The sequence below is a fragment of the Quercus lobata genome, chromosome 4, assembly GCF_001633185.2.
Source record: "Quercus lobata isolate SW786 chromosome 4, ValleyOak3.0 Primary Assembly, whole genome shotgun sequence".
In the NCBI taxonomy this organism is placed as follows: domain Eukaryota; kingdom Viridiplantae; phylum Streptophyta; class Magnoliopsida; order Fagales; family Fagaceae; genus Quercus; species Quercus lobata.
This window is the reverse complement of record NC_044907.1, coordinates 72,367,643-72,386,216: the sequence shown is the minus strand read 5'-3', so window position 1 is coordinate 72,386,216 and position 18,574 is coordinate 72,367,643. Positions and strand designations below refer to the sequence as shown.

At 35.8% G+C, this 18,574-nt stretch overlaps 1 protein-coding gene and 1 long non-coding RNA gene across 4 annotated transcripts; both read left to right on the top strand.

The window, feature by feature from the left end:
- The first annotated feature begins 7,194 nt into the window (after positions 1-7,194).
- On the top strand, positions 7,195-7,935 carry LOC115985749. Its single transcript, XM_031108652.1, has one exon. The coding sequence runs from the start codon at positions 7,195-7,197 to the stop codon at positions 7,933-7,935; it is 741 nt and encodes a 246-aa protein (XP_030964512.1).
- A 763-nt stretch (positions 7,936-8,698) lies between these two features.
- On the top strand, positions 8,699-13,668 carry LOC115987656. Of its 3 annotated transcripts, XR_004091170.1 has the most exons (9): positions 8,699-9,152; positions 9,339-9,497; positions 9,749-9,850; positions 10,140-10,223; positions 10,380-11,384; positions 11,703-11,841; positions 12,024-12,288; positions 12,544-12,590; positions 13,090-13,668. It is a non-coding gene; the product is annotated as an uncharacterized LOC115987656 (long non-coding RNA). The 3 variants fall into 3 exon arrangements; XR_004091172.1 differs by lacking the exons at positions 8,699-9,152; positions 9,339-9,497; positions 9,749-9,850; positions 12,544-12,590 and adding an exon at positions 9,863-10,043; XR_004091171.1 differs by lacking the exons at positions 8,699-9,152; positions 9,339-9,497; positions 9,749-9,850; positions 12,544-12,590 and adding an exon at positions 9,863-10,043 and having other exon boundaries at positions 10,130-10,223.
- Positions 13,669-18,574: the final 4,906 nt, after the last annotated feature.

Here is an 18,574-nt window from a genome sequence, read left to right as displayed (position 1 = left end):
AAAATTCATTCTTTCTATTAGATTCATCTAATCTAACAACCAATTCCTCTTTTTCAAGATTAGCCAATTTTAACTCTTCGTTGAATTTCTTAGCAATTTCCATAGATTTCAATAATTCCTTACAAAGAGTTTCACAGGCATCAATAAAATCAACAGAAGCATGAGCAAAAACATAATAAGAAAGACACTTCAAATTATCCATGACAACAGGGGTCACGAATCAACTCTTAGATCAAAAGATCTAAAACAAAAGAGCTACTTGCTCTGATACCACTTGATGGTTTTTAGACCCCTTAAAAACATAATTGGATTAACCTAGGTAATTAGCCAAGTTGTTACTTAGTCCAAATTCCAAATCTATGTTATCATAATCAAACAATCATATCATGCACACCCGCTTGTGTTTCTTTAAGCTCTTTAGTGCAGCAATTGAACGATCATCAAGCTCTTGAAGAAATCTCCTTCTTGATAATCCTAAGCTTGTGTAAAGGAAAGCTCCTCACAGATCTCACAGGAGATTTACACAAACAGTAATATGAGCAACCAAGTCCTTAGAGAGCTTTTCGGTACAAAACCCTAAATAAATAAAAGGCACTCTAATCTCTCTAAAACTACTACTCAAAAACGTTCTAGGGTTTCCCTTATATATAGGAGAGTTTTACTTGAACCCTAATACATTTAAGTAGAGTTTGGGCTGAACTGGAATTTTCTAGAAAAATAAATCTGCATGTGGTTCAATTGATCGAGTCTAATTTTCGATCAATCGAGCCTTGCAGATTTATTCCAATAAATTCTGCAATCACTCGATTCCAATTTTACAAATAAACATACTTTGAGCAAGCCTAAACCTAGACTCTATTTGATCATGGTTTGCCAACATAATACAAATTGAAATCCTAATACATTAGTTCCTAATTTCTTAGAACCTAACAATTATCTATATATATATATATATATATATATATATAAGTTCTAATACATTAGTTCCTAATTTCTTTGAACCTAACAATTATCTATATATATATATATATATATAAAATTTCCCTAGTTAGAGTTTGATTAGTTTTAAGTTTAAATTTTGTATTATTATATTTAATTATTGATTATTTATTTAATTAAGTGAATGTAATGGTTGATTTTATTGCACTATAAAGTTTTCAATGTCCTCTGTTTAGCCATCTTTATTTTATTTCTTACTCACTTTACTACCATTTTATTTTCCAAATAATGGTTATTAATTGACGTTTGATTTCATTTCTTTTTTTCTTCATTCATTTATTCTTTATTACTTTGCATGTTCCCTTGCTAGTTGTAAATTTTATGGTTATCAATAAGAAATAGATGTCATGGATGGTTTAAATAGTTATAGATGTAGTTATGTTAGTGGTATGTCAAAGGGTTTTTTTTTTCCCCTTCTGAATTTTCAAGGAAATATGAAAGGCATTTCTCTAGTTTGATCTCAATCAATTAAGATATCCATAATATATTAATGGAAGTAATAATGAGCCTTAAATTTTTTTAATGTATGAAGTGGTTAGGTTAGTGGTATGTCAAAGGTTTTATAAAAAAAATTTAAAAAATGATTTCACGGAAATGTAAAAGGCCTTTTTTTTTATAAAAGAAATTGTGACTTTTTGAATTGTAGAAATATGATTGTTTTAATTACCTTGTTTATAGATTTCATTATTAAGTTTTAAACATCTAAATTAAAGTAGATGAATATATAAATGCAAAATTATATGTAAAGTTACAACAGCACAAGATAAATATGTATAGATAATTTTTTTTTTTTTTTTAATTCCTGAATCATAATTTCATTGTTTACTTATAAATATCTTTTTCTTTTTTTTTTGAAAAAATATCTAAATTAAAATAGATAAATATGTAAAGGTAAAATTATATGAAAAGTTAAAACTACCCAAGATAAACGTTTAACCACTTGTAAATGTGTGTTTTTTGAAGACTAAAAATATATACAATTGCTTTAGTTGGAACTATATAACTATGCAAATATTGTTGCGAGTGGTTCCATCATTAGCAAATTATCAAGTTTGGTGGCCTTACAAAACAAATATTTCATTTTACAAAAAACTTTACATGAACTCATCTTTTGTGACTACTTTTTTTTTTTTTTTTCCTTTTTGCTGAAACAACTTAAGAATATTAAGATTTTAGTTAACACATGTGGTAGTTGTAAAACAGCGTTAGTGATATGAAAAATAGAAATGTTTAAATATTTAAAAAAAAAAAACATTTTTAGTAGTTTGGAACTATGGTTTGGCAAATTTGTTATTTTGAGAGATACAATTATTAGAAGAATAAAGGATGATGTATTAGTTTTGAATGCCTTGGAAGCACCTTCAGACTTGGAAAGTTAATGTATTTTTTATTACCATGGCACTAGAGAGTATCCTAATTAACTTTCTCTACCCTGTAGGAGCGTTTCTCTCTCTTCGAGTGTTCTCTCTCAATCCGAGACTTTCCACCCACGAGTTCACCTTTGGGTTTTCTTCCTAGAGCTTGACTCTCCTTCTCTCTCACCTGAATTTCCTCTCTCAGTTGAGACCGACTGGTTTTCACTCATTCTCTTCATCGTCTAAGCATTTCCTGAGATCGGTTGTGTTTCTTTTTTCATCAACTGGGTTTCATTTTGCCAATTGGGTTTTCTCTCTTCATTTGGATTTCATTTGGCTGGTAGGGGTTTCTTCGGTGAGTTCGATGCTCTTCTCTTCCATCACTACCATGGACCAAACAGTGGTGGAAGGGTTGCTTAATCTTCGACTTACTAAGGAAGAAGAAGAGGAAACAAGGTGTAAGTTCAATCTGCTTGAAGAATGCTCTTTTAGTCTTTTTGGTCGCGTTTTGACTGATAGACACCAAAATTAGAGGGCGTTGAAGAACACGATGAGGGCGGCGTGGAAGATGGGTTCGAACCTTCAGATTGTGGGTGTGGGAAATAATATCCTACAGTTCAAATTAGGGTCTAAGTATCAATTGAAATGGGTAGAGCAAAAATGGGCCTTGGAATTTTGATAATAATCTGCTGTTGTTGTGTAGATGGAGAAGAGGGCTTTCGGCTGCAAATATAAAGTTCACTCATTCTCCCTTTTGGGTTCAAATATAGGGTCTCCCCTTTGAGCTCATGTCAGAGGAGGTGGGCAGAAAGCTTGGTAATAGCATTGGGAGATTCATTGAAATGGATAGGCGAGCAAGGTAGATTGAACAAGCCAAATTCATGAGAATCAGGGTTGATCTTCAGCTAGACAAATCCTTAAGGAGAGGGGGTAAAGTGGCTAGTGTCGAAGGGGAAAAATGTTGGGTAAGGTTCAGGTATGAGAAGCATTGTTTGGACCTCGCAGACCAGCAAAACCCCAGGCAATATGGTGATTGGCTCCGGGCCCAAGGTAACACAAGACTGGGATTGGAGAGATCTAAATCAACCAGTAGTGGAGAACGTGATGGAGGTAGTGAGGATAAGATTGATCGAAATACAAATACCACAGGAAATTTCTCCGCTGGTTCAACTTCCGTTGGAGGTGAAGGTCACTCTGGTGGTGCAGACAAAAGGAAAAATTCAAATTCAAAAGAAGGGAGTACAGGGATGCATGACGTCAGAGGGGGTGATGGTGTTCAGGGTGCAGCAGGTGATCCTTCTATTCAAGTGGGCCAGAGTGCTATAGGGATGTCAGGTTCACATGAGATGGGTATTTTTCCCATTTCCGGCACTCTACGTGACTTTGGAAAACTTAAGGGATTAGAGGATGCATGCTTACTTGTGGGCCAACAAGCCCAATCAGTAAAGGAACAAATGGAAGTGTCTAGGCCAGTTAACTTTAAGGCTGGGCTTAATGAAGGAAAAGGAAATACACCTGAGCCTACGGGAAAAGAGACAGCAAGAAAAACAAAGGCAGAGGCAAACTGGAAAAGAATTGCTAGAGAGAAAGGAAAGAAAAAAAGCCCAGGTTCAGACGTCCAGCCTTTAAGCATCAGTTCAAAGAGGATGGGGAAACTAGTTTTTGAAGAAGAAGAGATAGATGTTTCACATAAGAGGCAGTGTACAGTAACAACTACAGCTCAAAACCATTCTGAAGGGGGATTGGCGGTGGCTGCAAGGCAGCACCACCGGGAGCCATGAATCCCTTAAGTTGGAACTGCCGGGGACTTGGGAACCCTCGGTTAGTTCGAGCGTTGCACGATATAGTGCGATGATGGAATCCCAAAGTAGTATTTCTTATGGAGACAAAAGCAAAAGTTCGACAAATGGAAAGAATAAAATGCAAAATTGGTCTTGCTAATGGCCTTACTGTTCCTTGCGTAGGCAGAAAAGGTGGTCTGGCTTTGCTATGGGCTAGAAAGGTAGACTTGGAGATAAAGAGCTATTCTCAGTACCATGTAGACGCAGTAATTAATGACTTGGAGCACAGTTTCAAATGGAGATTAACGGGCTTCTATGGCCACCCAGAAACACACCGAAGGTATAAATCCTGACATCTTCTTGCCTTTTTAAATAATCAATTGCATCTCCCTAATGAGATATTATCTAACATAGAAAAATCAGGGGGTGCTATTCGATCTCAGCAGCAAATGGATAGTTTTAGAAAAGTTGTAGATTACTGTGCTTTCCAAGAATTGAGTTACTGTGGTTCTGACTTTACATGGTGTAATATGCAAGGGGGGGGGGGAAATATATCTAAGATTAGATAGGGCCTTTGCCAACCTGGAATGGGTTGAAAATTTTGGGGAAATGAAGGTACATCATTTACCTGATTCTACTTCTGATCATAGTGCCCTGTTGGTTTCGACCTCTGTTTTTCATCGTCCAACCCGAGCAAAGTGGTTCCACTTTGAGTCTATGTGGACAAAAAATGCAAACTGTAAATCTATAATTGAAAATTCTTGGGGAATGAATCTGGACCTTAGTACTCCTGAGGGGGTAATGGCTAATCTTAGTAATTGTGCCGCGAAGTTGTCGAAGTGGAGCTCTAGTGTATTTGGGCAGATTCCAAAGAAGATTCAAGCAAAAAGAAATGAGCTGAATTCTTTGACTCTCCAAGATAGGGATGGGGCCTTTTGTTCTGAAATTAGCCGGTTAAGGAGAGAAATCAATGACCTTCTAGATGATGAAGAAATTTACTGGGGTCAAAGGGCTAAAGCACTTTGGCTTAAGGAGGGTGATAAGAACACAAAGTTTTTTCATGCCCAGGCCTCTGAAAGGCGTAAACAAAACACCATAACGGGGATATGGGATAGTCATGGCAAATGGTGCAATGAACGAGATAGTATAGCTTAAGTTGTCATTGATTATTTTGACGATATATATAAGGCGGCTTCCCCAACTCAGATTCAGAAGGTTACTGTTGCCATTCCTGCAAGGGTGACTGAAGAGATGAATGAAAGTCTAAACAAGAACTTCACCAGGGAGGAGGTTGCCACCGCTCTCAAACAGATGCATCCCACAAAAACACCTGGCCCGGACGGTATGTCTGCCATCTTTTATCAAAAATACTGGAATATAGTGGGTTGTAGCATTACTAATATGGTTTTGAATGTTCTTAATGGTAATATGTCTATGGCTAGCCTTAATAGAACCAATATTGCTCTCATCCCAAAGAGTAATAATCCCAAAAAGATGGCTGATTTTCGGCCCATAAGCTTGTGCAATGTTGTTTACAAGCTCATATCAAAAACCATTGCAAATAGATTTAAGGCCCTACTTCCTCATATTATTTCTAAAAATCAAAGTGCTTTCGTCTCTGACAGGCTTATTACTGACAATATGCTTGTGGCATTTGAGTTAATGCACTTTTTAAACCACAAAAATGCAGGCAACGACGGCTACATGGCTGCCAAACTTGATATGAGTAAGGCGTTTGACAAAGTTGAGTGGTGCTTTATTAAGGCAGTTATGGAGAAATTAGGCTTCAGTTCCAAGTGGGTGGATCTTGTTATGAGGTGTATCACCTTGGTATCATATATAAATGGTGCTGCTTGTGGGAACATTACTCCTTCCCGTGGGCTTAGGCAAGGGGATCCCCTCTCCCTAACTCTCTTCCTTATTTGTACTGAAGGGCTTTCTGCTCTTATTCATGAGGCAGCCCGAAACCATAGTTGGACATGCATTTCTATATGTAGGGCCTACCCAAGAGTCACTCACTTGTTATTTGCGGATGATAGCATTCTCTTCTGCAAAGCTAGTATTGAGGAATGTCGAGTTTTGAAGCAAATCCTCCAGAACTATGAGGAAGCCTCGGGTTAGAAAATTAGTACCGAGAAATCCTCCATTTTCTTTAGCCCCAATACATCTCAAGAAGTCAAGGATGAGATTTTTGCTACTCTTGGCCCTATGCAGGATTCTAGACACCCGAGATACTTGGGCCTCCCATCCTTCATTGGTAGATCGAAGAAACAAATATTCTCTATTCTCAAAGAGAGGATTGGACAAAAGTTAGCTGGGTGGAAGGGTAAACTTCTCTCTATGGGGGGTAAAGAAATCCTTATAAAAGCAGTTACTCAAGCCATTCCCACGTACACTATGGGGTGCTTCCTTTTTCCCCAAAGCCTATGTGAAGAAATTAAGAGTATGATGAGAAGTTTCTAGTGGGACCAAAGGCAACAAGAAGCCAAGATGTGTTGGGTGAGCTGGAAAACAATGTGTAAACAGAACGCAAGCGATGGAATGGGGTTCAGGAATCTACAAGCTTTTAACAAAGCAATGCTTGCTAAGTAGTTATGGTGAATTCTGCAAAACCCAAGCTCTCTTGTGGCTAGGATTCTCAAATCAAGATATTTCCCTTCTGGAGATATCCTAAATGCTACGCTTGGTAACCCCCCATCAAACTCCTGGAGAAGCATTCATAGCAGCCTTAACATTATTAGAGAGGGAACTCGTTGGAGAGTGGGCAATGGGAAACTGATTCACATATGGGATGACAAATGGCTGCCAACCCCATCCACCTACAAGGTCATTTCCCCCGAAATGTTATTCCCCAATCCCCAGTGGTCTCATCTTTTATAAACCCAATGACAAAATGGTGGAATGTGGATTTGGTTAGGGCAACCTTTCTCCCGTTCAAAGCATAAACAATCTTGAAGATTCCTCTAAGCCGCACCCTTCCAGAAGACAAAATAATTTGGATTGGAAATAGGCATGGAGAATTCTCAGTCAAAAGTGCCTATCATGTAGCCCACAATCTGATGGGGGCAAATGGTCATGGTGAAAGTTCTAATGGGGATCCTTGTAAGCCCTTGTGGAAGCGGCTTTGGCATCTCCACTTGCCAGCAAAAATCAAGGTGTTTGCTTGGAGAGCTTGTGTCCATGGTCTCCCTACGATGGAAGCCATTTTTAGAAGAGGGATTTCTCAAAATATGGCTTGCCCTGTTTGTGGAAATGATGCTGAATCTGTTGATCATGCTCTTCTTAGATGTGATTTCTCATCCTTAGTTTGGGACTTTTGGCTTGAAAATCCTTTTCACACCCAAGGATTTAAAAATTCCTTCCTAGACTCGGCTCTATCTATCCTATCTCACTCAACTCTTCAAGATTTGGAGCTCTTCTTTACCACGGCTTGGGCCATATGGTCTAACAGAAATAGTAGAGTGCATAAGGATGGTGGTCTTTCTCCTCTCCAAGTTTGGCATAAAGCAAGAAATGCTGTGGAAGAATTTACATGCTCTGCTAGTTGGGATTTTGGCTTAGTAAGGCCTGCCTCTTCTAGATGGAGCCCACCCCCTCCTGGAGTTTTTAAAGTAAATTTTGATGGTGCTTCTTCAGAACAAGAAGGTTCTTCCAGTGTGGGTGTTGTTATTAGAGACTTCAATGGTCAAGTAGTGGCTGCTCTGTGCTTGCCGCTTCAGTCTTATTTTTCTGCAGAGCTTTCGGAAGTTTTTGCTTTGGAGCAAGGTGTCCTTTTTGCTCAAGAGCTTCAGCTGCCTTGAATTATTGTTGAATTTGATGCTCTGGCAGTTATTCAAGTAGTTAATGATAAGGCTACGGGGAGCATATTTGGCCACCTTATTCAGGGAATACATCAAGTTTGTGAGTCTTTTGAATCTTGCCATTTCAAGTACTTAAGTAGAAGGTACAATTCAGTGGCCCACGTGCTTGCACAGCATGCTAGAAGAACTGGAAATTGCCAAATTTGGAAGGGCGTTACCCCTCCCTTTGTTCTGTCTTTTCTGCAATCTGATATGCAATCTGATCTGTGTAGTTAATGTTACTCTGTCCTGCTTTGCAGGCTCTTTGTATGTTTTTCCTGGTTGGTTTAATGAATATATTTCCACTTCAAAAAAAAAAAAAAAAAAAAAAGAGTATCCTAATTGGATGTGTTAAATATTAGCAACAATGCGATGTATTATACCATGTTGTGTATGCTAGAGTAGATGCGGAAGAGGAAGTATAGAGGAGGAACACTGAGAACACGAGAATTATGTGGTTCAGCCTTACGGCCTACATCCACGGAGGAATCTCTTAAGGGCTACATCTTTATTATGTATAAGAGTGTAGTACAATAACCTCCTGTGTTACAATGAACCCTAATATGAGTATATATAGGCGACTAAACTCTAGACTACTAGTACAAGTAGAAATGGGCTTGGACCTATTACATTGGGCTAATATGTCTAATATATATCTCTAACATGATGATGGCTCTAATCAAATGAAAAAAGCTTTGTCTTTATGAGTGTTTTGCAGGCCATATTTAGGGTGTTTGCCTCCTTTAGGGAAACTACCATCCCTTGAATCATTAAAGATATTGGCTGCATATACTTTGAAAAAGGTGGGAGTTGAGTTTTTGGGAATATAACCCAAAAACAAGAAAGATAACGCAATTATATTCCCAAATTGAAATCTCTCGAATTTCAGGAATTTCCAAAGTGGGAAAGAATGGATTGACATTGGAGGAGCGAGGGAAGAAGAAGAAGATAATGGGTTTGTTACCATAAAAATAATGCCACGCCTTTGTTCCTTGAAAATCTGGAGATGCCTCATGCTAAATTCGCAACCAGATTTTCTTCGTACTACACCGTTAAAGAAATAGGAGGTTCTTCAAAGTCCAATTCTTGAGCAACATTGCAAAAGAGGGATAAGGGAAGATGGGCACAAGATTTCTGACATCCTAAGCATCAAGTTTGATTCAGACTAACATTCAGAGGTAACTCTCCTTTGTTTATTTCTGCAAAAATATCAATTAAATGTTTTTGATTGTGCAAATAGAAGGAAGTCATATTCTGCTCTTCAATTCTAATTCACCTACAAGTATCTTTATATTCTTCCTTTTCTTCTTGTGATGCTGTTACATTTGCTTTATAATCCAAGCTTCTAACCTTTATGGGCCCAGGAATGTTTTGGTCTCATTCAAGAAAATCATGCAAAAATGTTCCATTCTAATTCGCCCACATTTAATCTACACATCATACAAAAGGCTGTGTGTACAAATGGCCTGTTATCACTTCCAAGATGCAGCCCATCTAGCTTGATAACTAAGAAAGGAAACTAGGTAATTTTTCAGTAATACCTTTATTTAGCCATCCATCTATGATTTGAATGCTTAAAATCTCTCTCTTTTTTTTTTTTTTTTTTTTTTTTTTCTTTTTCCAAATAAATAAATTTTTTAGAAGAATGTGGGAAGCCCTCATAGCTCAAATTCTATTCTTGCTAATCATCTAGTCTTAATGTTATAGGATTAGGTAGTAGTACTTGCTTTCTCAAGTTTCTAAGTCAATATCTAATGCTTGTTCTTTGTCTCAGACCCAGAAGTGCTTTCCAATATGGAAGAGTGCAAAGCATGGGAAGCAGCTGCCATTTTGGATCAAGATATTGTGAATACTTTGACTTCATTAGTTGGATTAGGTAACCATTACACAATATCTATATCCAGAAGAACATTCTTGGAAGTGAACTGAATTTCTTTTTGGTTTATTGTGACTTCATTACTGTCTCATGTCAATCATGTCTCACTCAAAGAGTTCCCTCCAGTGTTTAGTTTATTTCCTTCAAGAAGTACTTTATTTATCTTCGTCCATCCTCCTCTGTCTTAGACAAAGTATGTTTTTAAATTCTCTTCCTTTCTTTTCCTTCTCGCTGTGGTGGTGGTATTACTTCTAATTGATGCTTGTTACCATGAATAAGCCCTATCTAGCACAAGAAACAATTCCCACTTTACAAGGGAATTCCGAGGGCCAGCACTTGGACATATGAGCAAGGATTCTGAACTGCCAAGGAAGTATGTGTTCCCTTTGTGCATTCTAATGTTGCCCCAAATTTGTCTTTCAAGTATCAATCTGATGCTTTATTAGGTTTTTGTTTGGCATGCAGTTGTTCAGTTTCTTCTATCTTCCTGTCCACTAATCTGTTGGTATGATTGTCACTCATGATTCAGATCTCTTACAAGGCTCTTTAGGCGAGTTGCAGAACCAGTGTTCGAAATAGTATGCATGGAGAATGGTGTTGGATGCAACAGTGAAGAATTTTATAGTGATAATGATCTGAAAGATGACCTCCAAATTTCATTCTTTATAGCCTTATGTTTACATTGAAGGTTTGCATTTTTTCTATGGACTTTAAGTGTCTTGATCATGTATTTATTGTGATTGTTAATAAAGACCTTTGTTGTTTGGATATTATTACATCTTTCTTTTGCAACCCAATTGTCTATACTATTTGTGGAGTTCGTGCACTGTCTATAACCCCTGGGTGCTAAAATCTGCTTGCCATGAAATTATGAAGTTTATTGGAGGACTTTCATTATTTCATGTCCTTGTTCTTTAATGACTTACCTAGAGTTACATCCTTAAGCAAAAATAAAAAATAAAAAATTGCATATTCGGCATATTGCATATTTAACTTACCTAGCGACTAAATCAGTTGTTTATTGTTGGAGAAATTCTTCTTATTTCTCCTTTCATTTTTGGGCATAGTGTTGAGACTTGACTTTGGCATATTATACCCCAAAAGAAATTTTTAGTGCTACAGAAATGCAGGTAAAATCACAACAGAGAGGAGTAGAAACTTTCAAAATTATAGCAGTGATTTCCTGTCTTACCAGCTCCCATCACAGTTTCTCTGTGCCTAACCACAATGAACTTTTGAGATTGTTTATAACACCTTTCTAGTACTCAAATTCTATAACACTTAACACACCGCTATTATTTGAATTCTTTAACGCTACATGTGTCTTTTACTAGAGAGGAGGTTGAGCTTTTAGGGATGGTTTTGACGGAGTAAGGGAGTGGGATTGTCTTGGTTAGTGATTTGCCCATTACAAGCCAGCCTATTATTGAGCAGCTACTAGATTGAATCTAGTCCAAAAGGGTTGAGAAAGATGGGTTGGCCAAGGATGACACAAAAAGTCAGAAACCTCATTGGCTCTCAATGGTACTATAATGTATGTTCTTTAATATTTAAATCTTTCAGTTGTAACTTCTTCCACTGTTCTCTTTAAACTTGTTTACTTATATCTGAACAAATGTTAAGAATCCTTAAATTATCATCTTTGGTCAATCCAGGGTGCTAAGTGGGACACAGTCATCTGGTAGCTAAGAACCTAGGTCAATTAGTATTCTCAAGAATGGTCTTATTTCTTTCCAATTAATGGTCTTAAATCTTTTTGACACATTTCACTTCCAATTATTCGTCTTAATCAAATCAACCAATTTATAATGAGGAGTTAAATAAGTCTTGTGGCTGAATTAATTTTATGCAGGATTCAGAGCAAAGTATGCTAACTGTGGTGAGGACTTGTGCTTGATTCCTGAGTGACCTTTTTACCTTGAAGGAGCTGGTGGAGAATTTGGAAATTAGCTACTCCAGGATGTGAGTCTGCAGATATCTCAAAGATGAAGGTATGGATACTTGTATGCATTCTGTTGCTTTGGTGTTAAAAGTGTTGTTTGTCAAGCCTGACAATTGTGAGCAGATCACCTTTGAAAATTAGTAGAGAAATGAAGAGAAAAACCTTGTAATGACCAGAAAGTTTTTGTATGTTGGCTTAAAAGAAGATTACATTGTGTACATGTTTTTATAGGTAAGAATCTACAACCTAGAAGGAAAGGCCAGACCAATCCCTATAATCATTTTTTAATTGATACAAATCAAATCTCTAGAATCATGGGGGAGATAAGCTGAGAATCTGGTGTTGAAATATGGTGCTGAAATCAAGGCTAGTCAAGGCAGCCAATCAAGTCTGGGAATCACTGAACAAGAAAGAACTCAAAGAGGAGTATTTTGTAGCAACTAATTCTAGCTTTAAAGGCTTGGCTATAATTTCCTTTGTTATGCTTTCAGTCATGGTAAGATATAAAGTATTTTCAATTGCTTAAGTTCATATGTACTTTAAATTAATCATGAATTTTTTTAAAAGTAATCACAAGTTTTTTTGTTTCTTGGGATCACTTTATGAAATTGACGAAGACGGTTATCTAGTCTTAAATGTTTAGGTTAGTTATTGTCTTATTGATATGTTATCTTCATGTTATTTGTTTCTTTCTAGATTTTTCCTACAATCTGATGGGCAAAAAATAGGACTTATTTTGCTTCTGTTGCAGATCCGATGTACATGACATGCGCTATTCCAAGCAACGCTTTTGAAAATGTGTGTTGCATTCCCTTTGCTCACAACCATTCATGGCATTCTAAGTGGGAGACATGCTTACATACCATTCCATTTAAGTTCCTTCATAATTTGAATTAACTTTATATTTTCCTTTGACTACAAGTGTATATTCAAAATTTCATTAATTGGTAGATGCAGCCAAAAAAAAAATAAAAGCTTAATTTGGTTTGCTGGTTATCTTTAGTAGCTAATCTAATTTGGTGCCTCATGAAAAGAAATCTCATTAATTGGCCTAACATTACTACATATTATTTTTATTTAGAGTTTTTAATGCTTGAAAATTATTAAGAATAAAGAGAGTGCCCTATGGGTCCAATTTTTTTTTTTTCTTTTTTCTTTTGTTTATTTATTTATTTATTTATTTATTTTTTTAATTTATTTTATTTTTATAATCATTACTTCTGAAAGTTATACACTTTGGTACTTGCTAGTTATCAAGTTTTAAATCAATATCCAATGTTTGTTTCTTGTTTCAAAGGCTGAAGTACTCTGTCAAGTATGGAGGTGACAACCAGGCGAGAAGAAATCACAAATATCTTGGCTTTGTTAATTGGAGTAAGTAAGAGTTGGATACTATTCTATAGTAAGGTATATCTGGATATTCTTTTTAGTCTTCTGTCTATTTTCCTTATCATTTTCTCCATCCATAATATTTGTGCTGAAGCAACATTTGACAAAGGGCCACAAAAGAAACTCTGTTTGTCTTTTTGTAATGGTAGGAAGGCAAGTGTGATGTTTCATTTCTAGAGTAGTCTATATTAGATCGTGGCAGATGAAAGGTGAGCTTGGTAATTGACCAATTGTCAATGTATGAATTTTCTTGCTTTAATTTTTGAGGTTTATCATCGACTTTGATAATTATCAACATTTAGCATTGTAGATTTAGGATATTAAAAATAGAAGCATGTAGATTTCTTGTCTTAGTGATTGAAGAGTTACATGCCTTGGTAGAGGGGAAAGAGTGGGATGAAGCTTGGTTTCTTACCATTGGTTTGACAGTTGCACAATTTTGGAATGAAATTTTGAAAATGGACATACCTGAATTAGAAGTCAATATTGGGAGAGAGAGAAGGGGGGGGGGGGGGGGGTTTGGTGGTGGGGGAGATTGAGGCATTGAAGTCACATTACACGTTGGTTGAATCTGGGCTCTTCAATTCTTCTTGTGATGCTGTTACATTTCCAACCTTAATGGTTCCAGGAATGTTTTGATCTCATTCAAGAACATCATGCAAAAATGTTCCATTCTCATTCGGCCTTATCCAAATCTAAACATCATCAGCAGAAGGCTGTGCGTGTACAAAAGGTCCTTTATCACTTCCAAGATGCAGCAGCAATAAATTTAACCTGGACTGCTGGTTTCTTTGATCGACTATCTAATTTGATAACATATGAAAGCAAACTAGATTTTTGTACAGTAAGTGCAACACCTTTATTTGGTATTCCATCTATGATTTTGAATGCTTGAAACCTCTTTTTATTTTAAGTAACATTTTTTTAGAAGAAAGAGGAAGCCCTCATAGCTCAAATATATACTTGGTAATCATTCAGTCCTAATGTTATAGGGTTAGATACTTGCTATTTATCAAGTTTCTAGGTCCATATCTTATGCTTGTTCTTTGTCCTAGAGCCAAATTCTTTCTCCGCCAGTAGGGATGAAGATATTCTGAATACTTTGGCTTCATTAGCTAGATTAGGTAACAATCTATTTACCTAGAACAACATTATTGGAAGTGAAATGAATTTATTATTGGTTTATCGTGACTTCTATGCTGTCTCATGTCAATCATGTCTCACTCAAGGAGTTCCCTCTGTTTTTTCCCAGCTTAAAGATATAGGCAATTACAAAACACAAGACAAACAGAAGTGCTCCATCCCTCTTCCTCCCCCCTCCTTTGTCTGAGATAAAGTATGTTACTTCTAATTGATGCTTATTATCCAACCACAAGAAACAATTCCCACTTTACAAGGGAGTTCCATGGGCGAGCACTTGGACATATGAGCATGGATTCTGAACAGCTAAGGAAGTATGTGTTCCCTTTGTTCATTTAATGTTGCCCCAAATTTGTCCTTCAAATATTGCTCTCATACCTTATTAGGTTCTCCATTTGGCAAGCTGTTGGTCAGTTTTGTTCTATCTCTCTCCATTAGTCTGTTGGTTTGATTGTCGCTCATGATTCAGATCACTGACAAGGCTCATTAAGCCAGTAGCACAACCCGTTTTTGAAGTTATTACCATGAAGAATGTGGTGTTGTATGGTAGAATATTATTGTATTTGTGGTGATGATCTGAAAGATGGCCTCCAATTTCATTCTTCATAGCCTTACTTTCCTCTGTTTCCTCCTTGTCACTATGCTTATATTGAAGGTTTGCATTTTTTTCCTGTGGATTTGAGGTGTCTTGAGCATGCATTTATGGTGACTGTTAATAAAGTCCTTTGTTGTTTAATCATCACATTTTTCTTTTGCAGCCTGATTGTCCACACTATTTGTGGAGTTCGTGCAGAGTCTGGTATAGATTTTGGTGCTAATGCCTCATAACTTATGTAGTCGATCTAGGTAAACAAGATACACTTCTTCTTTTCATGAGGTTCTTTTCTGTTTGGCTTTTCATTTTACTTAACAGAATGATGTAAATGTGTAAGTGGTTATCTATGTTTTAAACCATTTTGTAATCAAATTTGATAAATTTCATAATCAAAATTTTCATCTATCTTAATTGTGCAATCCCTTATGGCAAAGTGACTATGCATGATCACTTTAGCTTTTATATGTAAGGACACGATGGTTATGTCCTGTTGTGCGCACAATAGTTGAATAGTGGATTAAGAGGTTTAGTCCAACCTTCCTTTTCCATTTTGTTTTTCTAATTTGAACAGAATATCAAACTCATCTTTCTAATCATCTTGCATTGCGGATTTATCTGAATCTCTCCCATTTTGTAAAATTTTGCAAACTATTATTGGTTTGTTTTTGGACTCAATTCCATATAATGTTTAATTGCGAAAATGGTCTTATCCAGCATACAGAAATATATACTACAATATTTAATATCCTGTACTTTACTCAGAATTTGCAACAACTGGTGGGTGGGGAATCAAAACACTAGAATAGTCTAGAAGAGCTTAGACGTGCAGAGTATTAACTTTGTTTACTAGAAAAGGGAAATATAAGAGTCGTTTGCCCATTATGGTCAACTAGAAAATGTCCCGCGTGATGCGCAGACATTTTACAATTTCATTTAGAAATAATTTTTATGTTTTTTTCTTTTTAAGGTCCATATAAAATATTCATTTTGTTGTACTATTTGTATATAGTATTTATGTTTTCCCAAACTATTGTTGAATGCTTTCAAGCTCCCTTTTCTTAATTCATATTTATAATTTTTCTTATTCTAGAAGTAATTCCAAACTATTGATTGACTTTTGTTTACTAATTTTGATATATGAGATTGAAATTGTATAGTTCTTAGGCATTCCTAGGAGACCATACTATATTATAAATTTAATATAAAAAAATAATATGTAAAGAAATTGGAACTAAATAACAGTTACAGTATGCAAAATAAGGTATAATGAAAATACTTACATTCAAAACTGATGCTATGTCCTTTTCTTTAATTAGCTTTGTTAGAGTATCCGTGCAATTATCCTCAATGTTCATATTCAAAATATTTTTAGTATTTAATAGATTTGTGAAGCAAGCTCCCAAGCATTGAAATATAGTATAAGAAAATTCAGCCAAAAAAAAAAAAAAATAGTAAAAGGAAAATTAAAAAAAAAAAAAAAAAAAAAATCTAAATGATTTTGTATGATTTTTGAAATTCATATAAAATAACTTCACATTAACAATTAACAAATTTTCTCAAATCTATTAAATTATAAACTTCATTCATAATTTTAAATACAATTCTAATAGTTCACACTAATAAGGGAAAATTTTTTTATCATTTATGCATGTGCAATACAATGCATTACTATCAAAGTAAAAGTAAATAAAAAATACAAAATACAAAATGACTAACATAGAGAATAAGTAAAAAAAGTGAAATAACGGTTGAAGGTTGACAGAATAGTATACTAAAAGGTAACCTCTAGAAGGGACTAGGGATGACAATGGGGCGAGGCGGGGCCGAAGGATGAGGTCTTCATTTCTGTCCTACATTGTTTTGTCTTATCCCATCCCCGTCCCTTGGGGCCCCGCGAAGCCCAGCCCTACCTAGTAAAACTCTATTTTTTGTTAATTTGCCCTACAATTAGTACAATTTTTTTTTTAATGAAACCTATTTCATTAATAAAAATATAATTGAAATTACAACTAAATTTATCCCATCAAATCAAATCAATTTTTAGAAAAATTTGAATAATATATTCAAGTGTTTAACAAGACAATCATTAAAAAAAAAAAAAAAATTTAAAAAAAAAACTAATAGCATAACACATAACAAAATAAAGGTAGAGAATCACATTGGGTAGAATAAAATATGCTAATATTAATATGTTTGTTTAAATAGTAGGGTTTTGTTCTCAAAAAAAAAAAAAAAAAGTAGGGTTTTAGGGTATGAAAAATTTACAATTATAATTCTTAGTAACGCGGGGTGGGGCTGGGACTGGGAGGGGCGGGATGAGGTGAGTCTAAAAAGTCTAAACCCATCCCCACCCTGTCCCATGGTGCGGAGCTAAAATCTTACTCCATCCCCGTCCCACCACCTTTGCAGGGTGGGGAAAATCGGTGCGAGGCAAAGTAGGGAGGGGCGGGTTAAGTGGAGCGGGAAAAAATTACCATCCCTGGAAGGGACCTCTTTCAAGAAGAGTAATTATGGAACTGAAATAGCCCATAATACCAAGAAAAAGGGGGAAATCCCAAAATGGATCTGCTGCATATATAACAACCTGGGCAAATTTGATACAAAACAACTTGGGCAAGCCAAAACAAATAGAGCCTAAGACCTTTCCTTTTTTGAAGCCCAATAGTGAAAAATGGGCCCGCAAAGGCCCAAACCTTTTGTATAAAGGGATAAGACTTAAGAGCAAACCTGTCTATCCACATTAGAGAGAACATGCACGAAAGATATTTGGTACATTGTGCTTTATGTTGATTAGGTGGCAAATTAATCTTTTTATATATTTGTAAGCTTCTTCTTCTTCTCATGTGACGTTGCTACTTGCTTGGGAAAAGAGCAATTACATGGTATATAATGCCAAAAGGATATAGTTTTCTGGTTTGGTGGTGGGATGTGCTTCTTGTTGATTAATTTACTTGTATAACAAAGGTACGTAGTCGAGTCCACTTGTTGGTATATTTTTCTCTTTTTTTAATTAACAATAGCCACTTGCATATTAAACAAGTTGCTTGCCACCTAATCAAGAAAAGCACAACTTGCCTAACGGAGTGGACTACTTAAAGCACTCACAAAAGTTCAACTGGATATTGGTTTTTATATAATGTATTTGAGAAACAAGAATCCTCCACCAATGCAAAAGGAAAGCAACAGCTCGGTCATCAATGTAAACGCACATATGTACGTAGGGAATGTTGATCAATATATATATATATATATATATATATATATATACATGTAGCTAGGGAATGGACTTTTCAAACAAGTCGTTTATTTTTTTAGTTTTATTTTATTTTGATAAGAACATGATCATTTATTTTCAAACAAGTTAGTTTGTTGTCTTTACACAATTTTCCTTCAATCATGCTTAGTGGAATTATAACAAACCCACTCAATTGTGTAAATATGTTATTTTCAAATAAGCTGTGTTATGCATAGGAAACCCTAAGACCCCCATCTTTTGATTGTCTACCTCCTTTGTTTGTTCTCACATGATCATTTATTTTCAAACAAGTTGTTTGTTGTCCCTACACAGTTTTCCTTCAATCATGCTTAGTGGAATTATAGGGACCCCTACATAATTTCCCTTCAATCATGCTTAGTGGAATTATATGGACCCTTACAT